The sequence below is a fragment of the Annulohypoxylon truncatum genome (genome assembly GCF_022578515.1).
Source record: "Annulohypoxylon truncatum strain CBS 140777 unplaced genomic scaffold F4807scaffold_4, whole genome shotgun sequence".
NCBI lineage: Eukaryota > Fungi > Ascomycota > Sordariomycetes > Xylariales > Hypoxylaceae > Annulohypoxylon > Annulohypoxylon truncatum.
In genome coordinates this window covers 1,064,050-1,089,325 of record NW_025953790.1, presented here as the reverse complement: position 1 = coordinate 1,089,325, position 25,276 = coordinate 1,064,050, and the positions used below count along the sequence as shown (strand labels likewise).

Below are 25,276 nucleotides of genomic sequence, written 5' to 3'. Positions count from 1 at the left end.
TACACATCGCTCCGCTGTCCCGACTTTGAAGTTGCAGCCATCCACAAAGGGACGGTCGTCTGATGTGTACGTTCCGGCTGCGCAGATCAGGGGACACGGAAGCTTGCGGGAGCAGTTTGCGAGTGTCAGAGGACCAAGAGAGCATTGATGAGCAATGTCGTTTCTAGACAAGTAATGCCTTTATTAGACCGAACACCTAGGAGACGAATCAGATGTTGCGCTGTGGTGAGTAGATGGTGCATATATCACCACGGTCACCAACGCAGAGTCGTCGTATTTGAAAGAATCCATAGGGTAGGGTGTGAGTTGACTTTGGCGGCATTGACGCCGTATGCGGCCGTCGAAGCGTCTCTGACCTCCCAGGAGCGCCACGCAACGCTACACAGCAGGTTAGAAGGCCACCTCAGGCAGCTCAGGGCACATCGCAAGTCCGAGCTTTAAATTGGCTGCATCGTCCCTGCGCACATGCGGTGGGTAACCCGGACATGTCCAAGATGTCAAGGCCTGCAGTGGACCACCACACCCAGAAAGTCGGATGCAGGGGGAGACGAGGAGAAAAGTGACAGGGCTTGATCAGTAGAATTCTTCTAGAAGGAGAGGCCGAGTTGCCCGGAATTGTCAATGCGTTCCGCAGAGCCAATAAAATCCCCTAGCACGAAGGTGTGCAGGGTCTGCATAGTTACTCGTTTAATACCAAGATATTGAAGGTGTGCAGATGTTGGAGCTGTTGTACGTTGTTGTAGATGGAAAAGAAGATGGATTGAATTGATCCTTAAATGAACAAGAGGGGTAGAAGTTTTTAGGTAATTAGCGTTTAGGAAACGAAACCGCAAACGCCTCTTATGTCAACTGCTTCTTTCCGAATTCAATTTCATCAAGACTTGGAAGCTAGGAGGGCAAAAAAGCAAGAACGTTAAAGGTTATCCATCACAATGGATGCTCGCACGTGTTAGTCCCTCCCTCCCTGCGCGTGGTATGTACGCATAGCAGTAGGAAGTTACGATGTCCAATATCCAATACAGTGGGTAGCTATCTAGCTGAAAAGGATAGAGCTACGGATAGATTTACGGATGCGGACAGTAGCGGTTTTTCTAATAATAGAGACGGCGACCGGTTGAAAGATAATAGTAGATAGTACCTTCCGCGTGGTACCTGGCCTTATTCCTGGCCTGCCTAGCAGCCTAGCAGGTTAATTATTATGTACATGTCTAAACTCGCTCCGTACCTTCCTATCCATACAACCCAGATCGTTCGCAATTTCCGATCTTGCAGCGCAGGTGTTTTTTTCCAGAATGTCTTTCTGTTGCTTCCCTTGGCCGCAATTCTATTCCTGTTTCCCCTTTATAACTTCATATATGCGATCTTCCATCGTTCGGCGTCGCAACATCGTCGAACCTAGTACAAAAGACGGGGTGGCTCAGGCGTCTGAAACACCCCTGGTCACGCACTAGAAGCAATTTCCATTCTTCTAGAAGCCGAGCTCGCGACTAAATTGCATAATTGATCTTTTAATTGCTTGGAGTCATTGAAACACGTTTCGTTCATGCGAGACCTTCGTCCATTAAGCTCCTGTCTTTCAGCTTCTTACCCCCATTGACATGGTCATGGCTGGTCGCGGCTGGTCATGGTGGTCATGGTCCAGCCTAACCAGCCTCGAGGTTCCACCGTCTATTGGACTTCCCACTTTCAAATCGCATTGAATCGCGCAATATTACGATGGCCCGGGGCCGGGATCCAGAGAATTGGGACCACTTGTCCACCACCTCCGGACCATGGCGCCATGGCCCATTCGCTATTCTAGGTAACAATACTGCGAGGTACCCTATGCTCTGAGATTAACGATACGATGACGACCTTCTTCTACCTGGCCGATTGCTTTGACACGTACGATAGACGGACAGGCTGGGAGAGAGAGAAGGGGCAGAGAGCGAGAGCAGATGCGAGCAGCATTTCCGCTCGACTCCTAATGAATGACCCTGCTCGGTTATCCCGCCAAGTGTCTCCAGCCCCCATCACTCTCGATTGATTTGGTGACCCGAGCATCATCGTCATGTCTCCCGAAACGTGAGTCCGCTAATCTCAGTTGGTTATTCCTGTCGTCTCTTCTCCATCTTCTGACTCCTTGCCCTATTGCTACATCCCTACACGCCCCTAGCATCGTTCGACATATCTGCTTACATAGAAACCAGGTTTCATTAATCATGGGTTGCTGTGACCTTGAAATCGCGGCTGCGCTGACAGTATACCTGGAGCCTCCGTTAGTGGGCTCTAGTGTCATGTTTTCCCTTGTTTTTTTTCTCCTCGGCAATCTATCCAGCGTGTTCTGTGGCTACTTGCAACCTTACCAAATTTCACTCGCCCTATGGCGTGTCAGGGATCCGAGCTCTTTTGATTCCTTATTATAGCCCACCCCAGTTTCATATATCCCCCCCTCCAAGCGGGCGAGGGAGAAAAGTGACCCAGTGCTTTCCAACTGCCCTAGCAGCCGAGCATGGGCGCGCCACCCTTCACGTACAGTACACCCAGTCAACCGGCATTCTGACCCTCCAGTGATTGCCATTGCCTTGGCTTCCTTGGGTGGAAAAAAAAAGGTTGAGCAGGGGCCTTTCTGTCGTGAGTCTCTGGGTGCGGCCCACATTCGATTATTCGCTTTTCATGCTCTGTCTAACTACAGACACTGCCCAACTGCGTGGTAGGGCCCGTTTCAGCTTTTTTATTTCTCCATTCGGCTGTCTCGTTTTGTATCCTTCTATGCGTTTTCCAGACGTTGCTCTCTTTGGATGACCCACGACATTTGATAATCTTGTTTGGGGCATAGCTTGTCAAGGGTTCACAAGAAGTCGACTGTACTTCTCACCCTGTCAGTGACTAAAGAGTACCTCACTCCGTTGTGGGCTATCGTTGCCCCAGTTGCATCATAACCTCCGGCTGGGGTATCTTCTATATCCGGAAAGCTGACCATGGCATAAGATCACCAAATTATGCTACCGTCATCGCCGGGCGAGGTAACCGAATCTCCACACCCGTTCAGGAACGATACCTGTCTCGCACATGGCAAATCAGGTCAAGTGCTTTAACCTGTGGATGAAAACAGAGGTAGTCCTAGTTGTCTAGGTACTTGCGGGTCGTTCCTAAGCTCGTCCCTGCCTGGACGGAAACGAGAAAGAAGATCAGACGATATAATGCATCCCTTGCCCTCTCTTGCTCATTTTCCATTTTGACATTTTGTCACCATATATTAGTCCTAGTTATTAAGGAATCTGAGGAAAAGAACGGATCCCCATTATTCGACAAGGCCTAGGTGGCAGTAAGATGTTAAAGACTCTACGCAGACTACCCCGAACTTGATTTTTAATTCTTTGGCTTACGGGAATTCCGCCGCCCTGCAACATTGGCACCACACAAATCACACAACACTCCGCATCTATCCAAGTTCACCGACGACTACCGCTGCACCAGCACATGTTCTCGGCTGCTGGGCAAGTAAGTGCTCAGCCTACTAATTTACGAAATTCAATCCGACAGGACGGGCCTCATCATCGATACTACGCGCGAAACACGCACTCCCACTTCGCAACCGCCAGCGCATCAGCAGCCCCGAGGGGCTCCAGTCCATCAAATTCTTTCTATACAGACTCCGGCGACCGTCCAGAGCGGTTCGCTCTGGCGGAACCCATGCATCGAAGGCACACTGGCGGGCAACTATCGAGTAGGGCCGGACTACAATGTCGATTACTCCCCGCAAGAGTCGCATCCGGGCGAGCAGAGCCAGACTCCACACGCATACGACACGCATCATCACCAAGGAAATCCAATGCAGCACGCGGGACACAGGAGCTTACATGAACCATCACAGTCGCACTCTCACCACGCCATGTCGCAGCATCATCCGGCCCATCATCACCCGATCCTAATGGATCCGGGGCATCTCGGGCCCCGACACATGGGTCATCAGCCTTCACATTACGGACCGACACCGTCGCCTCATGCTGTTGTCGGCCCGCCGCTGTATCCGGCGATGACGCCAACGCAGCCTCCTCATAGCGCTGGATCGAAGCGCAGTCGCCCGGACGATCTTGACTTGTCTGTTCCTGGCATGTCTGAACTCGATCAAGGCGAACTTGACAGTATGCAGTCTATGGGTGCTGCATATGCGCAAGCTGCCGGGGCAGCTCCGACACATCACCATCATCGCCTACCAGATCAAGGGCCACCTTCGAAGATGATGAGGCGCGACGGAGACGGAAGCATGGGGTCGGCAGGAGGCGGTGCTCCGAGTGTGGTAGGACAGGTTGGAATGCCGGCACCAGCGCCGAGGCCAAGGGGGCCAAAGCTTAAATTTACGCCGGAAGACGACGCATTACTCATTGATTTGAAGGAAAACAAAAGCTTAACATGGAAACAAATTGCCGACTTCTTCCCGGGTCGTTCGTCCGGCACTCTGCAAGTCCGATATTGTACGAAGCTCAAGGCAAAGACGACACAATGGACGGACGAGACGGTAAGTTTGCCTTGCTTTGGGCACACTCGTTCGGATTTTGTGGAACAGACATTAATTCAAGGACGTATAGGACCAAAAGCTTCGAACGGCGCTTCAAGATTACGAAAACGAAAAGTGGCGCTTTGTTTCCAACAAAGTCGGGCCAGGTTTTACGCCCCAAGCCTGCCGAGAACGAGCTACGCAACTCATGGGAGGAGATACCGGAGAAGTCGGGGAGGAGAACTTATAGCAATCAGCGTCTCCGCCAGGAGTGTCAGCTCCTGGGTCTGGGGACACCATCTATCCACAACAGCTCCAAGGTTAGGAGCTCACAGAGTAGTACATACTACAATCACCAACATACATAGACGAGGCGAACGCAAAACGATGAATATACTTCGGCGCTACTATCGAACGCTTCGAACGAATATTACCGACTACTGAGGATCATGAGTTAGGATTTGATCGTGGTTGCCGTTAGATTAGCGAAACTAACGCGGAAAGGGGTTTCTACGAGCTCCTAACGATTACCTATCCACCTTACGGAATTACCGATCATTAACACACGACGCACCAAGCAAAAGTGCATTCCCTTTTTATCTACTACTATCGACAAACCAATATTTGTACAACAATAGTAATGGGTCGGGGTCTACCTCCTGCTCTTTGGCCTCCGGGGGCGGGTTATTATTTAATACTAGAGATACCAAACCACGACGGTCATGCCATTTACTCGTAATATTGATATTTTAACGACAAAATTTTAGAGGTCACGGTGAAAGGGGAAGGCGATGGGGACAAACAATGCTTTGAATTTTCTTTAATCTTCAAGATAACTACTCAATACATTTACGCATGGGTTCGAGATGACGGGCTGTCTACAATAGTATCTTCTTTGTTTTCCGACTACGGTGACAGCTCCATCGGAAGGGTGTGCATGAAAGCATATGGAAATGAGGGCACAAACAAATTCTACGTTGACCGCAACTTGACGAGCGGCTTGGGTATATCGGGAATAGGGACGGAGATCTTAAAGGAGGCTCAAGATAGGAAGGTTTGGCAGAGATACCCCGGGCGAAGTACAATGGGACGCAGAAGACATCCATTTCACCGTACATTCGGAGAACTCAACCTAGCATATCGGCTAGGTCAAACGTTGCAGCCGGAGGGGGTTTGGGGCCCCGTTCGAGAAGCGGGTAGAGAGACAGCATGAACGGGAGTATGAGGCGCGTGGGCGAATCAGAAATTCAGAATCTACACTTCGAAGAAAAGTCGATGAGACTTTTCCGGGCATGGGGCTGCGAGAAAGACGTTGCGAACGCTGGAGTAGGGAACTGGGGGTTTCATGGGCGAAACCGTATCCTCGAGGAAGCAAAGCCCGTATACGATATTTCATGACTATCATAGCTAGCTACCTACCTAATACTTTTGCTTTTACTACTTATTTTTACATTACTAATGATTTCTAATCATCAGTCGCGTTTCTCTCTTTTTTTCCTCTCGCGATTTTATTTCCTAGGTAGTTAGCAAAAGTCACGCTCGCGTTACAGAGACAGAAAAAAAACATGTCACTAACACGCGGCAGCAAGCGTTGAAACGGCTCGCATCTGATTCGTATCTTTAATCTCGACAAGGCGGTAGCAATTTGTGCACCATCTCGTGTTACATCGCGACGAGCTTACCAGGCTTACTGCGGAGCTACGATCCATTAAATCCCGTACATACCGTACCGATAAGGGACCTTTTTTTACCGTACATACTTCTCTGAACCTTACGCAGTACATACATAGGTAGGTAGCTGATGAACTGTTGCTGTATAATACCAGCCACTTATTTGTGCGCACGGGGTTCATTGACAGCGGCCCCCCCTGGAATGCTTGCTTCGCGCGTGTGAAACCTCTAACGTGTTGTGGCTCCTCACCCTCCTCCTCCTCCTCCTCCTTCTCCTACCTACCTAGGTACATTTGAACTCCACAAGGAGAGAGAAGAAGCAAGCAAAGCAAGCAAGCAAGCAACCCTTACACGCAACGCGCACGACGGGACAGCAACAACAATAACAACAACTGATAGATGCCTAACACACTTTCCCTGCCTGCCTGTAGGAAGCACACGCAAACTCTGCGGGTACTTTACCTGGGGGTAGGGATTTTGTACCGCGTGTTAACCTGCGAAGGTAGGCATGTACACGGCGGAGCGGGAAAAGCAAGGCGGCGCCGATTTTTTTTCTTCTTTCTCTTCAGCAAAAGACGCGAAGAGTAGCCTCGAGCTTCGAACTCTAAACGGGGGGGCTTTACAAAGGCTCGTGACCTGGTTTACAATATTCACCGCTTCGCCTTGCTCTGGGTTATACATCCAGTTACGCGCAATGCGTTGCGAGCAAAAGTACCCGTAGCCTCAATGCTCAATGGGCGTTTGTGTACATCCATATTACAGGTAGGCTGGGTAGGTACCTACATTAAACTCCAGTAAATACAATGGGATAGGTAGCTAAATGAGTGCCAGGGAGGGTTAAACGTGCAAGGAGGGTGCTAGGTACCATGCTCTTGATCTGGGAACCTTCGATCTACAGTACCCTTAGAGCTGCACGCTAATCACGCCGGCTCTTGTTGCTGTCTGGGGGGGTTGTTCCGACGTTCGCCACCAAAGCACTGGATTGGCCTGACATGGTGTTAATTTGTGTGCGTCTGTGTGCTGCTGGTGTGTGGTGTGTGCGCTGTCATTGTCACATATAACACGGCTGCGATATAACCCCCATCCACTTCTCAGTTCCTGTGAGCTGTGTTCCCCTCCAATGGATCAGCTCTGACCTGGGCTGCCCCTGGCACACGATGCGGAGGCCGTGGGGAATCAAAGGTTCGAATAAATACACATCGTTGGCTGAGTGTGGTGTGTGTGGTCTCATATAGATTCGACTACACGTACGCTCACGGCGGAAGACTCTCTTACATATACCGATGAGACGCAATTCGGCCTCACCCTCAGTCTCGTGCCCTTAAGCGGGATTTTCTTGAGCCGTTCGTTGGCAGTATTACTTGGACAACTAGTAGCGATCTGACCAACACGATAATATATCGTCCCGCCGTCATCGTCAGGCTGCTGTGTCTTGGCCTTAAGTTTGCGTGATTCTTCAGCTAGATACATCCGGGATCCCCTGATCGAGAAACCCGAAACAGGGCTAGTTAGATGCTGACAAGTCTGCAAGTTTCTTGTTGAAAGAAGCAACAAGTGTCTTGCGGTGAGAAGACAACAATTCTTTGCATATAGCGCTTGCCTTCTCTCTGCTCTGTTGGCGACTGTATCGACATACTATTCGTCCACTCTATGTTATGCCTAATAGTATCACGTACCGCGGTTCGACGCTTACTTCTTCTCATGCACACGTGGTATAGTAGAGTCCGGGAGGCTGTCGATAAGATTCGATTTCAGACTTCATGTAGCATCAGCCCACCATTCATTTGGGATAAATAGCCATACCCAGCCAAACATTTCGGGAAAAGGAAATAACGCCATGCTTTGATGGCTCAAAAAGGGACACCGGTCTCCCATTTCGGGCGCAAGACAAGAAGAGACGCGACAAGGAAACTTTTGGGAGCTTTGCTGGACCGTATATACAATACGTTGTCGACCACTCGGTCGGTGGTTGTCCGTTAAACTTGACGGGCAAGGCTTGGTGAGCTAGGAAGCTACAAAGACGATGAAACGTTGTAAACAGGTAGGGTATATGGATCCTTGTCGTTGTGATTGAAATATCTCCAAGGGCTCCCAGCTTTCAGCAGGTTAGCATGGCGACCAAGATGTATGTATGGTGGATTTACCCGTTGCGCACCGTGCCGTTCTTGCTGCTAGTGCTGCTGACGTGGTTATGCACAGCAATATAGTTAGCCAGACCAAGATATTCCAGCGGTGTGGGATCTCGTTTCAACTGCCGCTGGCCCTACAGTGAGGGGTCCTAAAGCGCCCCTGTTGCTGCAGCCCGTAGGAAAACTCATTCGCACATTAGGGAAATTCAACTGCACGAAAGACATTCCACCTGCGAAGCGAACATGCATGGCTGGCCGGGTCCAGACAGCCCTCGGCAATGCAGCATGCAACGCATTCCCGCGGTGCCAATTAAGAGCTGCTATAGCCAGAACCGAAGTTTCTTCCCAACCCCTGGCGTCGCGTTGCTCTCGAGTTATTATAGATTAGACTTGAAACTTGGATCTCTTGGTCAAAAATGACAGAACCCGATTTGGTAGCGGCGCACACAGGCGTGCTAGATTCCGATCGATCCGGATCTTTCATGTTTACTAGCGGAATAAGTACGGAGACCCTTGACAGTTGTGGTTCTATCTCAAGTTTTCAGGTTTAAAGCCCTGACTGATGTCCCCATGATCGGCCGATGTCTAAGGCCGGGCCTCTCAAAGTCCTCCAAGCTCCCTTTATGCGCAATGCGTGTTTAACTGGCGATTTGTCTGATGACCATTTGCAGTTCTGAGTCGGGGAGATAAGGCCCAGAAAGGAGGTGTTCACTATGCATGGCAACAATGACGAACTTAACTACCGCTCGGCACCTTACCTAGATTGCCCGATGCAGGTGCTCAAGCAAGTTGAGGCTGAAAATAGGATCTGCTCATCCGAAGGAGTTCTTGTGTTTGATTGGAGAATAATGTGCCTGTGGTTCCCAGCAAACACCCGGACGGTCTTAGAACCCTTAGTATAGGGTGGCCATCCCTAATTCGATATAGGGTTCCTTCTTAAGTTCGAAATATTCGTCTGGGAAATGCTCTCTTGTGCTTTCGAGTAGAGCCGAACGTTGAATGACATTAATTGATGTATCCGCTCCAGTTTGCGGGGCCAATCGGAGATTTCCATTTAACCTCGTCGTATGCAAGACCCCCTACCGTTGTGACGGTATCCCGATCTAGTGCTCCGTATTATCGTGAGGTTCTCCGGGTGGGCCAACTTGCGGATGATCTACCCCCAGGTTTGCGGTGTGATTATCGCATAAGAATCACAATAAAAACTTATCCACCTGCTTCGGTCGGTGGATATTGTGAAGGTCATCTAAAATCTCCGACTGCATGTCAATAAATCACGGTAACCGATTTAAGACCGTCTGTTCGCTCATTTGTAATAGTGAAATACCTAGAAATTTTCCGTCCTAGTGGTATAGTGGGCGATCCCGAATCTTCGGAGGGTCCGAGTGTCATAAACACCGTGATTATGCTTAAGCTCCCGACTTAGTGGGCTTCTTTTGTCAACAACCTAGGATCGATCGACAGGTCTAAGTTCCTGCAAGGCTACGGAAAATGGGTTCAAACATAAATTCCCTTACCGATCGATGACAAGTACCTGGCTAGCACGTGTTCTAAGGGAATTTTTAATGTCGCTATCATGTAGATAGGAAGCGGCCAAGTTTCGTAAAGTTCCGATTGACAGTGAACAGAGGAATTGCACAGTGTTCGTGAATCGATTAATCGAGAGTTCAATATGTCGTTGTTAAGGTAGGTGATAGGATAGCAACTTGATAGACCAGTGCATTAGTGCTCGTCAGGCCGCTGGGCGTCGTTTCAAGTTTTGGGGCCCGACGAGAAAAGGGTGGTGGTGGTTTGGTAGACACATAAGACAAGCGAAGGATTTGTCAGTTCATCTGATGTGTTCGTACTCGTAACATCTCGAAAACTGCTGGGCAAGTCGAGAGCACCTGGAATGGCCGTACTGCGGGGGTAATAGTACAGGCATTAAGGGATTCTTCGTCCCTGTCGGCGACGCCTATATCGTTGTCGTATTAATGGACTGCCACGCCTCGCCCCAGGGCAGGCCAATTCAACGACTTGCAGCCGGACAGCTCAGCCGACTCCACGAAAAGCTTACGGAACCTGGACTCCTTGGCCAGCTTGCAGATAATGAGAGAATTGTCGACGACTTAGAGACGCTTAGCCCTGAAGAAGGGGGGGTCCTCTGCAGATGCGGCAGAACGGATGCGTATCGCAAGCCAATGCGATCATGCGGTGAGGACACTGTCGACCCCAATTGCCAGGTAAGAAGCCAGACCATCAGTCAGCCACAAGCAAGATGGGTATGGTTGATAAGGAAATAGTTTAGTCACAAGAACAAAGAGCTGAAAATAGGAATGAAAAGAAATGGAAGAGGTCAGGGTTTCGTTGCGCGGCCGCGACTTCCACCGGCATCAACGCATCGTTTCCGCGCTACACTAGAGTAACCTTATTGTATCATGTGTACATATCTACATATCTACATATCTACATATCTACATATCTACATATCTACATCCATAATCCCTCTCAGGTTGTGGGTCGATTATTTGGGGGCCTGCTTCCCTACGTCTTAAGAGACGACCGCTGCGTAATAGAAACACTATTATATCCCTTGCCTAAGTACCTATACTTCAGGTAACATCGGTGACATCGATGCTCAAATTTGCTACCAAACCTAGATCGTAATTAATAGCGATCGGGACCGAGTAGATTCTTCTCTATTATAGAGTATTTGAAAATTTAAGATATTTATTATATGATTTGTTTGAGCCTTGTAACCTCTATCTGATACATTCCATAGAAGTTTGACAAAGGTTTGCCTGGTATCCGCCAGGGGCAATTCACATGTTTATGGGAAAGAAGGCCGGAGAAGTACTGCTCCTTAACTCACGGGTCTCAACTATATTATACCATGGATTGTTGTATTCAATCATTCAGTTGCAAGCATACTGTTCATTCCCTAGATATCACTACCTGAGAGGTATCTTATGACATTACAATCAGATAATTTCCCCGAGTATCAGGGTTTCATGTAATTTAACATTGTTACTCAAATATGTTGGAAGTCATCGACTATAGAACAGTTTCGTGTATGAATCAAACTTCAGTATCCCAACGATTAACAACGGTTGTGATATGACGTCTAATCTATTAGCTACACAGCTTGTGGAAACCCTATAGTCCCGGGGACTTCTATAATAAAGGGATGACAGGTACTGTCCCAATGTTGTTTCCACGGTTGCCTACCTAGGTACTCTTATAGTCCGAGACATGTTTTATTATATTATTTGATGCCACAGGTTGATACTCAAACCATATCGAGCGTTATTCAACCAGATATCTGGGTCTTTGCAACGAAGGCTACCTACCTAAGTACCCTACATCCCGCAAAAAGTCGACTTGTCAAAGATGTTGCCGGCAGTTGAAGACTATCTCACTTCTCGCTGTCGACCCCTTACATGACTGTACTTTTCAGACAATTACATGGACATCGACCTTTGAATGTACCTATGATTTTTCTCAGATATTCCCTTAGGTAATCAAGTCTAGGTATGTTCACGACTTGATCAAACCTAATAGTTACCTCTTGATTAAGTATGATGTATCTTGAGAATTGTAGCAGTCAGCTATATTGATATTTACAGTTAAGCTAATCAAAAGATTTACCTTTTTCGTATATGTCTATTTAAGAAAAGAAAGTGATCCATTCTTACAATGAAGAGGAGATCATCAGCGTTCCGAAGGGTACTTAAGGAGCTGGCAAAGCCGTTGGTAGTAGGCATCTTGAAGATGTAGATAGCGAGAGAGAAAAATAGTAATCTAGTCAATACCATAACTAAGACTTAGAGATATGACAATATTCAAGGGAGAATAAGTATTAGGTATCACCGACAGTCTTTTATGCCTCACAAGACTATATTATTTATATGGCTTCGCTTTGATACGTCCCCTAGGCATTTGCCAACTTGCAATGCAAAGGGGCTGCCTCAACGAATATCATAACGACTCAATCCTGAGATATAATATGTAGGTCGAATATGTGCCTATATAGACATCTAGTACTACTAAGAGGAAAATGTACTAACCTACCCCTTAAATTGACAACTGGAGATACTGGTCTGTGAACCAGTATGGGACCACGATAATTAGTCGACGTAGTGTTCAAAGGTAACAAATATCACTTAATGGTCCAATATTCCAAATCATCCAGTCCCTTTATAAGAAGCTTTGTGTAAGAACTGTCAATAGCCTGAAGGGCAATCGGAAGGCGCTCTGTAATGGCGAGAGTCTCCTCACTAGGCGCTCATCTGGAAGACCTAAAACAGATACGCTACTCCTACGTTGTAGAAATCCGAGCCCCTATTTTTTTTAATTTTTAAATTTTTTTTTTTAAAAAAAGAGAGGTCTTGCGCGGATGAGCCCGTAATTTCACGCCTATATCTATCTCCCAAGGAAATGTCTAACCAATTCGCCTTTCGTTAGTGTCTTTCCATCCACAACCAAAGCAATCAACTTCTCATGCGCCGGCAGCCCGTCCTCGTCACCGAGATACCTCGCCGTCTCGATTAGCCAGCCATTGAAATCCTCGATCTCGGTCTCCTTCCCCGCCCTGACATCCTGCAGCATCGAGCTCGTATTCTCCGCCACCTTCTCGCCGACAGCGTACAGCATCTTCCGCAAGTTCGCAAAGGAGAACCTCTCTACAAGCTCCGCTCTCACCTTCTCAAGCCTCTCTTCCTCACTCCCCCCTTCACCTTCTTCGCCCTCATCCTCTGACAACAGAACCCCATCCGTACTCTCATCTCTCACCAACCCCCTCAGCGTCCTCCCCGCCTCGTCCAACAACCCATCAACCACATCCCGCACCCCATCCCCGCCATCCTCGAAAACCACTCCATTCTTACACCCCAGCACCGCCGTCAGCGGATTAATCACCGAATTGACCACCAGCTTCTCCAGCTGCGCCACCCACAATTCCCTCGTCGCGACCCTCTGCGCCGCCAACCCCGGCGCCCGCACAATCCTCTCGATCAAGTAATCCGTCTCCATCTCCACCTCCTTCTCCGCCTCCCCTTCAGACCGTCCCCCTCCCACAGCTCCAACCGCCACGCCCGCCGGCGAAGCCAGCAAACTCCGAAACGGGCCCAGCGCCGTGACCCCATGCGTCGTGACGCAAGCGCGCCACCTCGGTCCCCTCCCCCCTTCGCCCCACTTGTGCCTGGCATACGCCTCACCGAGCGGCGGCCAGAGCTTGCACATCCCGTTCTGGCAGAACGCGACTTCCGTCTCGGGGCCGAGGTACCTCCTCACGCGGTCGATCTGGGGCATCGCGTGTGCGGCTTTGGTTGCTACGATCAGATTCCTGATCCTCGTGTTTCCGCTTCCACCTTCGCTTTCAACCGAGCCCGAGCCTAAGTCTGTACTTGAACTGCTAGCACGACCGCCACCCGGTTCCCTGACCGGGCCGCAGAGCGGCTTCTCCTCGGTCCACCACTCGACGTCGAAATCCGCGCTGCGGTCCGAACCGCCGTCCCCGTGCACGACCTCGATACCAGGGCTATTGCGCCATTGAGTCAGGAGCCCCTTCCGGCGAACGACGAGCGTGATGGGAGGTCTATCGGGGTTCTTGGCGAGGCAGACGGCGTACAGACGGCCGATGTTGCCGACGCCGAGGATGTATATACGTCGGCGCTCCTCACTCGCGCTCGATACCTCCGCCGATGACGTGCTGCCGCGGCACGGTCTCGCATTAGCAGTGGGTAGGTTTGCCGCTGTCCAGGCGTACAACCTAGGCGGTTCGGAGTGATCCTCGAGGATGCGCTGCAGCCATTTCGCCGTGACCGGGTGCGAATTTGTAGAGTACGACGGCGAGTGTAAGCGCTTGATACTATTCCTAGCCCACCTAGTAGTACTCATGATAAGTACAGCTTGTTTTCATATAGGTGAGCACTCTTTACACCTGAGCATGTAAGGGTGAGAGAAACTACGGACAAATTCCCCGCGGCAGTAATCGATTGAATCCCGATTGGGATGTGACGAGGAGCTCTGATTGGCTCAAATTTGTATAAGCTTTGCGCTTCGGGGGAGACGGGGGTGATAGCTATAACCATCACGTGCTTTTGGCAGACTTCACATCTGCATTTTTAGACCCTATCGTCTATTTTGGTTCATAGCACTTTAGTCAAGTCATGCTGTTCTTATAATATAGAGAGTGAACTACGTAAGAGGCAAATCATCATGAAATATCGTTCTTATTAGGGCTTCATAAGGGGCCCGTATGATATGCCCCTATTAGCGACGGCCGCAGAAGCCTTACTTGAATGCGAGAATGGGAGCGAAGCTCATACTAATTAACACTTCAACTCAAGCCTTAAACTCAAGAGGTTCTGCGTGTACCATTCAAAGATCCATCATCGACATTCCGATGCCACACAACCGATATCCACGAAGCGACCTTAGAGACTTCAACGATAGCCAAAGCGTGAGCCCGGCCCATTGCCATCGTAACCAATAGGTTACTAAGCCTGTGTCACAACATCTGCGAGTCCAAGTCCCACCGCCTCCTCCGAAAACGCCACACTATGGTCGACTTTCAAAGGCTCCTTGTGGAATCGTCCTTCCTCCATCTCCTCATCCATCATCTTGGTCGAGTGCTCGCTAAGGACCGCATGTTCTTCCGGCGTAGGATCAGGAAGAGACGTCAAGCAGGCGCTGAATAGGATCGACTTCGTGTTTTCCTTAGCCCAGTTAGGCGCATGAGTCCAGGGAGGCAGCACAGCGTCAGATAGTTGATACTCCTCCGTGCTTGCGGATTCAGTTGTCGAACTGCCTTTGAGCGACAAAGATTTGGCGAGTTCGATATAGTCTTTATCAGCAATCGTCTCGCCTTCCAAAGACGAGCATTCAAAGGTCCCGAATGAAGACTCAGACGTGCGGATCGTGGAGGCGTAGGCTCTGGGCTAGCATAAGAGTTAGTACTTGTACAAAAGAACCCCGAATTGATATGATCATACCCATGGTACAGGTCTCAGGCCAATGTTCTCCAGTCTGCTCGGATGAATAACTGGCCTTCCGGAACGATGAAAGCTGAAACCAACAGCGGCAGAAGGCGGTATAACGCCATTTACGACCTCATCGAGATTGAGGAAAGATCTGCTTGCAGCTGAAGGACGGCATCGCACACAGCATCTGAACTGACACTCGTAGTATTCATTGGGGACCCAAGCCTTGGTGGGGGTCAAATACTCGAATCCGGGGGGAGGTTTGGTTCCAGATGATTCCTCATTAGCAACATTAAGGACCTGACTCTTGCATTAGCGTACATAGGTAATATTACCGCGCGGATGGAGGGAAACTTACATGTTCTCTCTGTGCTAAGATGGTACGGACTTGCTCAGGTGTGTATGATTTCAACTGCTCCGGCGTGATCTCACTGAAGAAGCTAAGTCGATCTGATCGGCTCTCGGGACTCCGAGGTCGAACGGTCAAGCTGTCAGCGAATGAGGCGCCGATCAAATCGAAGCTCACCTAGAAAGTAGACATCGGTTAGTTGTCACGTTCGGCTCGAGAGGGAAATGAAGGAAGCGTATTACCGGGCGGCCCTTCGATATGGCATCTTCAATGAGCAGTTCTCGGTCGGTGGTGCATCGCCAAAGCCATCCCTACTGGCCCGGCTGACAGCAGATGGAGCACACGAGATTGGGATCATACAAGCGGGTCATCGTTAAATGGGTGCACGAAGGCCTAAACGTCGAAGGCGCCGGGGCTCGGGAATGCACCGATTGCGGCAAGACTGGCGTTGCGATCGCCGGCTGAGGCGCCCGCGGTGGTTGACTATCCATGGTGAAATGGATGATGCGCGATGAGATACTAGATTAAGGATTTCGAGTAGAATGTTGGTGGGGTTTGATTTTAATTTTTTTTATTTTGTTTGTTGCGCGGCGAAAACCAGGAAGAAATGAGTCTGACTAGACGTGTCTGATCGCGACGTGGCCCGGCAACTACGGACAAACGTCCGATATTTAATTAATAGCCTATTGATATTGGTGAATAGTGGCATCAACGTAAGAGTGCGGTCCTGGGATACTAGAAGTCATAATTAAAGTAATTTTCATGAGAAAAGAAAGATAAGGAGAAAAAAGTTTGCTAGTCAAGACCTGAGGCTATCAGCCTTAATGAAGTTCGTGGATGAGAGATATGGATTTGAATAAAAAACCGAAGTTCCTCAAGTTTTGACGTGATGAGATATCTGGAAGGTACATAATTGTGGACATCAAACCTTGAAAAAGCTAATCCAACTATTTGGTAAAACTATCGCGACGCTACTGCCATAATCTACATACATATGTGAGTAAGGGAGTAAGGGGAGGTGCCACCTTAGCTTAGAGTATTCAAACGTTAACAGTGGACGGTCGAGTTATAGACGGATCCGTAATTGTCGTTCCCCTCCGAGAAGAGCACCCGGGCACTGAATTAAAAAAGACAAAGGTGAAGAATATTCTCAAAATTTCCTTTCGTCTTGGCGAACTGTCGTTTATCACCATACCGTGGCCCACCGGTTGAAGCTATTCCCAACTACGTCGTTTCCCTTTCAAATCTCATTTCTGGAAGTTCTGAGCTGGCGGGTGGCGATATGGCTCGTATTTATTCATGCTCCAGACAGTCCAGATCATGATCGTTATCCATACCGTCTTTTCAAGCCCGCTCTTCTGCGTAAACGGGATGCATTAGTGGCGTGACCAGCCTGTGCCAGTACCTGATATAAGATCTCCATACTCTCTCAACTACCAATTGGAGCCTCTTCTCCTAGGTGTGCATCTAAAGCGTATTGTGGTTCTTTGGCTTATTCTTGCGGGTAGCTTTCAAGGTTGAGCTTTCATTGCGACCTCTCTTTATGTGTGCACTCGTACGGATGCAGTAATAGGTCGCGGAAGAACAGATCGCCCGGATTAATCGAACCAATTAAAATGGGGTGATGTTCAAGGTGAAGATGGGCTGGGATGGATAGGATGGGTAGGATGGGCAGGAACAGATGGGATAGGCTAGTGGATGAAATAGTGGGCGAGATGGTGGATGAGATAGTGGATGGGTACCTAGGTAGAGGCAGGTAGAGATCGAGCTTTCGTGTTTTGTGGGCCGCAGCTGTCGTGCAGCAACCAGCACCCCTGTCGTCCCTTGACCAACCTTAGCCAACCTTGGCCAACCTTGGCCCTCTAGGAGAAAAAAAAACAAGGGTTAGTCGCGAGCAGGAGCAAATGAGCAAATGAGAGCAGATGAGGGAACTACGACTGTGCGACTTGCTGGTCTTGCTGGCGGCCCCAGCTTTGCCCGACCTGTTGTCCAACCTCATCTCTACCATCTACCAACCTCCTCCACATCTAAACTCACTGTCCCATCTCTCCATCTTCAAACGACCGACACGGATGAGCATCGAAGAGACCCGCATTTCCCTTTCCCGGTGACTTCGTCCTCATCGAGAAATGTAAGCTACCTATCTTATTTTTCCTTTTCATCTATTGAATATTGTGTTCTTTTGTGTCCATACGCACGTTTCATCTGCAAATTTCCTATCCAAAACAAGTTACCTCGGCCCCTGGTCAGCTCCAAGGTAAACAAATCAATTGACTCTGCCAGTGACCCTCGTATCCGCCCTCAATGCTCGAAATCCTTCTCTCCGCCCACACTTCCATCACTGACGTTATTTCCTGCCTAGACTTTTCCGACTAAGACCACATCTTTCGTCGATTGAATTTCGGATTTAGGGGATCATCAATATGTCGGTCAAGGTCGAGAGGGATACGATCCGCCATGCGACCGAGAATGTCGGCGGCGGGCATGGCCATAGCGACCGTGCTCTCATCCATATGCCTCACATCCCTCGCGAACCTCTTCCAGGCACCACCGGAAAGCATCCTATCTCTGAGGCAATCGGTACCGCGCTTACTGGAGGCGCCAGAAACGCTGGCACGAGAGGCTACCTGATGGTGAGTTGACGTCGTCGTCGTCATTTTTTTCGTGTTCCTAAATGCTGTGCGACCCGCTGAACCGCAATTGATTGACTCGTTAATTTTCGCAGGCGTACATCAACGAGCTCGAGAGAAATCCGCTGCGAACAAAGATGCTCACGGCCGGAACTCTCGCCGGTCTCCAGGAGTTGCTCGCGTCATGGCTAGCTAAAGATCGTAACAAGCATGGCAACTATTTTACGGCTCGCGTTCCGAAGATGGCTGCCTATGGCGCCTTGGTCAGCGCGCCTTTAGGCCACTTTCTAATCTGGGTACTCCAGAAGGCCTTCAAGGGTCGCACGAGTCTTCGCGCCAAGATCCTCCAGATCTTTGTCAGCAACTTAGTTGTAAGTTCCTTTATCCCGATGTTTAACACGCTATAATATTGACATGCACCTCTTAGGTTGCCCCTATCCAGAACGTCGTTTACCTCGTCGCTATGGCCCTCATCGCCGGTGCCCGAACTTACCACCAAGTACGAGCGACGGTACGCGTCGGCTTCATGAAAGTCATGAAAGTTTCTTGGATCACCTCGCCGCTCTGCCTCGCTTTCGCTCAGGCCTTCCTACCCGAGGCCGCCTGGGTTCCCTTCTTCAACGTCGTCGCCTTTATCATCGGTACATACATCAACACCATCACCAAGAAGAAGCGTCTCGCTGCTCTGCGCAAGAAGCACTTCGGCGATGGCCGCTCAGGCTCCGTAGCCGGCGGTAGGCCCGGGCCCGGACCCGAATCCGACTACCCTCCCCCAGGCATGGGACCTAACCCACCATACTAAGCTATGAATGAAAAATCGGGAACGGGATTGGAGACGGGGACGGAGGCGGAGGCGGAGGCGGAGGCGGATCGTTACGTCGGACGGAATGTGAAAGTTTTAAAGTTTTTACGGATGGTGGACGGAGCCGGCTTTACTCGACTTAAAGTCGAGGACGCTATTTCACACGATGTCGTATACAATGTAACGAGGTATAACAGGTAGGCTTGGGGTTATCTTGGGACGATCCGTGATGTGTTAGGAGTATCCGCGCTTTATATAATTTGCTTTTCGTCCTATTTTTTCCGCAGCTGCAAAATATTTCCTCAACTAAGTCAATAAACAAAATAAATAAAAATTTAAACACAGTTTTGTTGTCATCGTGATGCTTTTCGATGGCGCATAGGAAAATTTCAGTTATATATATATGTATCATAGTATTTTCCAAAGTATATTTGTAAGATAGAGAGATGTTGCTAAATGATAATAAAAGTTTCCAAGTATCTTAGGTTAACGTCTAACGTGATATTTATACTCCGTATCTCATTCGTCCCTGCTTCCGGGCTGGAAGTCTCTACGCAACGGTAAAGTCAACGCAAGACTCGTAGGTCTGTTTCGCTCCGGTGCCGTACCACCACCATTGGATGACCTGCATGCCTGTCCGTTAGTATATTGCGTCCTGTCTCGGTCTTGAAAGGAGTTACTAGAACTTACGCAAGCACCAGCCTCAGAGCACTGGGAGCCGATGTCCTCGGGGATGGTAACGTTAAATTTGGTCTGGTTAGCGGGAGTCGTGTGAGCGTAGAACTCCCGTTCATCGGCGTAGCCGGAGGGCCAGCTTAGCAAGGGCGTCCCGATGATGGTGTCGGTCTTGGTGTCGACGATCGACACGTTGGCGGACCCGACGTGCGGGATCGTCAGCTGGACCTCGATGGGAACGCTCTGGCCGGCCGTGTACTGCTGCACGTTGGCCTCGTTGTCGGCGTACTGGAGACCCTTGCAGAGCCAGACGTTGCACTGCTCGGCGTGGTAGTCCGGATCGGCGGCGGCGAGCTCCGGGAGACCTTCTACGTGCGACGTCTTGTCGTTTTTTATGTTGTCCACGACGGACTGTCCACAGGCCGCGACGGACGCGTCGCCAGGTCCACGAGGAGTTGGCGTCGTGATGAGGCCGTGGGCTGATACGGTGGCGGCGAAGGCCGCGAGGGGAAGAACCTGGGGAAGCATTTTGGCGGTGCTAAACTTCAACTAGAGTCTCAGGTACTACTTGTCAAACAGGATGTTTTAGGCTTTGAAGTTTCGTAAGAGAGAAGTTATCGCTAGAAATTTTCTATTCAGATCGTGTCTTTCATGTGATAGCTAAGCCTGGGCGGAGGAGCTCTTTTGTAGGTATCCCTTTGTCCCTGATTCCAAATACCTCCACCAGGAACCTTGCTTCCCAAGATATTTAATCAAACTTAAGCTCGAGGACCTATTTTTTCGTCCGTGAGACAATATATTCGAAGGGCGGCCCTGTCGTGGGGTGGTGAATATCTGCAAAGTCATATCGCCGGCAAAATATAGGCGTTGTCGTAGTGGCGCGCGGTTAAAAAGAAAGATGTGCAAAAGGAAAATCCAGATGTCCAAATTCATCAATCTCGGGACGTGAAGTACCAATTGAGGCATCAGGTCCCTGCATAGAGATATAGACACCCGCGGAAGGACCTGTTTCCGGCGGGAGATGATCCACGCGAGACAAAGTCGAGATCTAGCCTAGCCAATGACGCGGATACATTCCTAGTATTCGAGCTATACGTAATAGATAAGAATGCTCTGATGAGCTTGTTCTTCGGTAGCACGTAATGGCCGAGTAGCCTCAATGGCCCTTTTTGCTATATATAGAGCTGTATATAGATGTTAGTCAAGGTTATCGACCTTCCTGTCTTTGGGATCAATAGAAATAGCCATGGCGGGATATCTCTTCGGGGCATCGTCCTTGATGTTTATCTGCAAGAAGACTCTTCTCCTATTGGGGATATCAAAGGTAAAGCTAACTTAGCTTCCAGAGGGCATCCATCGACGCAAAGAACAGAGAAATGGTCTCCCCTTCTAAACGTGGAAACTCATGAGGCATTGTCTTTCCTGGTAAACTTTTATGACCTCATGACTATGTGAAATCTCATCTTCCGGCGCAGTATGCCGTCAAGAAGATGTATGTTGATAAGACATCTCAGAAGAGCAAATCTTACGAGTTGAAGGATGGTTCGGGGAGGTATTAACGTAATCTCATTGCTTGGAGGCTGTTAGCCTGATTACTCGTATTTGCTCGGGCATCACAACCAAAAAAACGACGCTCTCTCAAGCATCAAGAACATGTGAAGTCGATAAAGAAGTAGAAGCGCAACACGATCCTGAGACGTTAAAAGTAAAATGAAGTTAAAGAAAGTCTATAGATTTAGTAATCACGTTACACCCCCGTTACTCCGATCTTAAGTGCATAACCTCTTTAAGCTTCAACATCCCAACCATCACCGGTAACCGCAACCAATGGTCACACAACACTAGTAAGCAAGACTCGGGAATCTGAGCTCGGGATTGAAAATCACGCCTGTGTAATTGGTCGGCCCCCTTACTAATCCACGGTTATCTTGAGCTTTGTGATGGGCGTATCGTACGCCGAACTAGCTTAGCTTGACATCATCCCACCCCAATATTTTTTTTAATTCTGCTTAGAAACGCTGCTTTACCGCACCACGACAACAACACCTTTTCCCCCCTACGCCACTGGAAAAGACAATGCATCCTCCTCTCCCCATGCGCTGCGTGCGCACGTCGTCTCTTGCCAATGTATTCGTGCGACTACTCAACGCATCGTCGCCGTCGGCAGCGGCCGCGTGCAGCAGCAGTAACAATTCGATCCTCGAGCTCCTGCTGCCGCCGCGGACCCGAGCCTTCCACCTCGCCGCTGCCTCCGCCTCCGCCTCCCGGGACGTTCGACAACCGTACCCCGGCGCTCTCCGGAACCGCAGCGCCCGAGCGACCCGACCTCGAAGTAGCGCCCACAATGCCATCGTCTCGCGGCGACCGTTCAGCACCACGGCGCCCTGGCGCAAGACCCAGGTCGCGTATAACCCGCAGAAGGACGAGGACGGGAACGACATGGTGCTGGAGATTACGCCGCGCGCCGCTCATGTAAGCCCTCTCTCCCTCCTTCCTTCCCTCCCTGCCTCCCTCCCCCATACTTTAATTCATTCCCGGTATACTCACCCCTCGCAAAACAGAGACTTTCCAAAATCATGGAAAACGACAAGAACCCCAACCTCGCGCTGCGCATCTCGGTCGAGTCCGGCGGGTGCCACGGGTTCCAGTACCTAATGTCGCTGACAACCCTACCGCCGACCCTCTCCCCCACCCCCACCGGCGCATCCACCGCTACGTCAGCGGGCACCTCGCACCTACCCCCGGAAACATCCAGCGCCCCGCCGACCCCAGCCAGCGCCAGCGCAGGCTCCTCCTCCGGACAAACCGCCGCCGCCGCCGAAGTCGCACCGTCAACAACGACCAGCGCCTCTACCTCTTCCCCCAGCATCGGCGAAGACGACACCATCTTCGAGTTCGTGAAGGAGGACGAGGACGGCGCAGAACCCGGCACCGGCGCCGGTAGCACCCCCTCACCCCCATCGTCGACGCCGAAGCCAAAGGTGATCCTCGACTCGCCCAGCCTGTCGCTGCTCAAGGGCAGCAAGGTCGACTACACGATGGAGCTGATCGGCAGCCAGTTCAAGATCGTCGACAACCCCGCCGCCAGCAGCAGCTGCGGCTGCGGCACCAGCTTCGACATCAAGTTCTAAAACCCCCCACCTTCTCGTTCCCCCGCCCCCCCTATACTTCCGCCTCCTCCTACGCTCTACGCACTACGCTTTGTACCCTTACCTAATTAATAGAGATCATGTACATACATACATACCTACATACATGTTTTTTAATGGCTTGCTTAAACGCTCCATATAGAACATTGCTTGTTGGGAGGCACTTATGAAAGGCCTTTGGCTAGATATGCTTGAATATCGCTGTACGTTAAGCTTGCTACGGCTTTGTGTCTTGAAGATATTATAATCGCTTGGAGTCAGGGAGTTGGAGCGGCTCTTTTTAGAGCTATATGCTATAGAAAGAATTCTCCACCCAGCTTGATTTTCCACTAGGAAATACGTGACCATCCCAGTCTTGTGTCGGTTTGCAGTATGACTTCACGTATTCAAACATAGGGTTTTAGCAAGCACTAGAAGTGACGATCAGTACTAGACTCTTCGTAGAGTCAAGCTAATGGGCACGACATCATTCACTACACGAAAGGCAGAGTGAGGCGCATATAAAACGTCACCAGAGTAGAAGAAACGCGAAATATGGGGTTGCCATGATCATCAATATCTCAATTCATTGCCAGCATCCGAAGCTTTTATGAACGCCGTGACCCATGCTCAAAAGCAAACCCCCGTAAAACCAGACCCATAAACCCTTAACCCTTAACTTAGTTCATTTGTCGGATCAGGGCGTTGATCTTGTCCTCTCGGTTACCCAAGTCACCACCCTCGATGAAGTGCTTGAACTTGCGGGTTCGGAAACCGCCGTTGGGGTTGCTGAGCTTGAAGGGCCACAGGAAGTTGGAGGCCTGCTTGAAGTTGGGGCCAACAGTGTAGATCTCGTGGACCAGATCCTCAATACAGACAATGCCGTACTTGCCAAGGTTCTCCTCAATAATGGCGTTGTCAGTCAAGGGAATGCGCTGCTTGTCAATCTTGCCGTATCCGCGCTTGTAGATGAGCTCCTTGACACTCTTCAGGTTGGGGTAACCGTAGGCAACCCACGGCTCGACGATCTTGATCATCTCAGCGGTAGCCTTGGTGACACGGACGAAGATACCGTTGTTGATCTGAAGAAGACGGAGTAGCTGGAGAATCTTGCGGGGCTTGGGGGCAATCTTGTTGATACTAATCATTCGTCAGTCACGGCCTAATCTAATTTGTAAGGAATAGTAGACATACCCCTTGATTCGGATAACGAAGATCAACTTCTCCTCAGCAGGGACGTGGAAGCTGCCCTCCTGCTTGGCGAGACGGTTGAGGCGGACCTTCTCACGCTCGGCATCGCGGTACTCCTTGACGTACTTCTCAGCACGCTTGAAGATGACGGCGCGCTTCTCCTTGTTGATCTAATGAGCGATGTCAGTTTATGATTCAACCAAGAGAATTCATATGACAAGTGTATGTCTCTCCGTCGATCAGACCCGAAAGATGGTTAATTTGCAACAACATTGACCTTGGTCTAGCCGCAAAAGGTTTTGTGCATCACATCGTCGCTCCCTTTTTGAACTGATAGAATAGACTAACCTTCTTGCGCTTCTCGATCTCGGCGGTTCGCTCAGCGCGAGCCTTCTCCTGGCTCTTGCGCTTCTTGAGGAGGGTCTCAGGGACGAGGACCTGGTCCTTGGTCGGGACGGTACTATAGTTCAAATCAGATTAGTACGTAGTCCACAGTCATACATGAATGCATGAATAGAGCGCCGGTTGGAGAATTGCCGGCTGAAACGCGACATTCTCAGCGGTAGCTAACTCGGAGGGAAGAATTTAATCGGTGAGATGCTTGAAGAGCCTTTGTCTCTTTCGAGGACGACAGCTTCTTCTATAGCATTCCCTCTCATCCGACAACGCCTCGGACAGATGCCCAAGATACATGCTCACTCAGTATCAGCACTACTTATCGACCATTGCTGGTCTGTATGCTGATAGTGAGAGCGGCAGATGATTTTCAGAGAGAAGGTAATACCTTCATCTCCAACGCCCCAGAGCTACATCTCTCAACCTGCAAGTTGTATTTCAAACCTGAAAAGCTGAGGGAGAAGACTAGGATAGATCGAACTGAGTTGCGAATGCCTCACTTACACCATTTTCAGGCGTTTACGAGAACAATGCAATACAGCCGAGAGGACCACGACAATCTACAAAATCCATAGAACCGGACATCGATGTACTCGATATGCTCTTTCAACAAAAGAAGAAAACTAGGGAGGAGTATCATACGTGCTGGCAGCCATTGTTGTCGATTTGGGCGATGACCGAAAGATCGTGGGTTGTCGACTTGGTGGTTGTTGGAATGAAGAATTAAGAAATTGGAAAAGCCACAGAGAAATTTTGTTCAATAGAGTTTCCGTGTGGGAACATTTAGTTTGCTTGGCCAAAATAGGATTAGCGCATATGTGTTAGAGCAAGCACAGACACACCGCCCACCACCCCAAGCGAGA

General features: G+C 49.8%; 7 protein-coding genes across 7 annotated transcripts; 3 read left to right on the top strand and 4 right to left on the bottom strand.

Moving 5' to 3' along the window:
* Positions 1-2,050: 2,050 nt before the first annotated feature.
* On the top strand, positions 2,051-4,730 carry F4807DRAFT_456869 (uncharacterized protein; the record flags this gene model as incomplete). The annotated part of the gene is made up of 3 exons (XM_048000948.1): positions 2,051-2,064; positions 3,526-4,501; positions 4,572-4,730. 3 exons carry the CDS (start codon positions 2,051-2,053, stop codon positions 4,728-4,730), a joined length of 1,149 nt encoding a protein of 382 aa, XP_047858043.1.
* Positions 4,731-12,322: 7,592 nt separating this feature from the next.
* On the bottom strand, positions 12,323-14,206 carry F4807DRAFT_411479 (6-phosphogluconate dehydrogenase C-terminal domain-like protein). Its single transcript, XM_047996705.1, has one exon. It carries the CDS (start codon positions 14,155-14,157, stop codon positions 12,682-12,684), a length of 1,476 nt encoding a protein of 491 aa, XP_047858042.1. The 5' UTR covers positions 14,158-14,206; the 3' UTR covers positions 12,323-12,681.
* A 553-nt stretch (positions 14,207-14,759) lies between these two features.
* F4807DRAFT_456867 (uncharacterized protein) lies at positions 14,760-16,082 on the bottom strand (the record flags this gene model as incomplete). The annotated part of the gene is made up of 4 exons (XM_048000947.1): positions 14,760-15,200; positions 15,255-15,542; positions 15,601-15,768; positions 15,936-16,082. The coding sequence occupies 4 exons, from the start codon at positions 16,080-16,082 to the stop codon at positions 14,760-14,762; spliced, it is 1,044 nt and encodes a 347-aa protein (XP_047858041.1).
* Positions 16,083-17,934: 1,852 nt separating this feature from the next.
* On the top strand, positions 17,935-19,283 carry F4807DRAFT_269250 (uncharacterized protein). The gene is made up of 3 exons (XM_047994556.1): positions 17,935-18,224; positions 18,317-18,592; positions 18,649-19,283. The coding sequence occupies exons 1-3, from the start codon at positions 18,015-18,017 to the stop codon at positions 19,021-19,023; spliced, it is 861 nt and encodes a 286-aa protein (XP_047858040.1). The 5' UTR covers positions 17,935-18,014; the 3' UTR covers positions 19,024-19,283.
* A 290-nt stretch (positions 19,284-19,573) lies between these two features.
* On the bottom strand, positions 19,574-20,226 carry F4807DRAFT_456865 (uncharacterized protein; the record flags this gene model as incomplete). Its single annotated transcript, XM_048000946.1, has 2 exons — positions 19,574-19,648; positions 19,714-20,226. The coding sequence occupies 2 exons, from the start codon at positions 20,224-20,226 to the stop codon at positions 19,574-19,576; spliced, it is 588 nt and encodes a 195-aa protein (XP_047858039.1).
* A 1,463-nt stretch (positions 20,227-21,689) lies between these two features.
* F4807DRAFT_411464 (uncharacterized protein) lies at positions 21,690-23,283 on the top strand. Its single transcript, XM_047996704.1, has 2 exons — positions 21,690-22,170; positions 22,260-23,283. Exons 1-2 carry the CDS (start codon positions 21,775-21,777, stop codon positions 22,827-22,829), a joined length of 966 nt encoding a protein of 321 aa, XP_047858038.1. The 5' UTR covers positions 21,690-21,774; the 3' UTR covers positions 22,830-23,283.
* On the bottom strand, positions 23,284-25,163 carry F4807DRAFT_411461 (60S ribosomal protein L7). The gene is made up of 4 exons (XM_047996703.1): positions 25,056-25,163; positions 24,366-24,477; positions 24,021-24,187; positions 23,284-23,966 (listed from the first exon to the last, which is right to left on the bottom strand). The coding sequence occupies exons 1-4, from the start codon at positions 25,067-25,069 to the stop codon at positions 23,507-23,509; spliced, it is 753 nt and encodes a 250-aa protein (XP_047858037.1). The 5' UTR covers positions 25,070-25,163; the 3' UTR covers positions 23,284-23,506.
* Between the last annotated feature and the right edge of the window lie 113 nt (positions 25,164-25,276).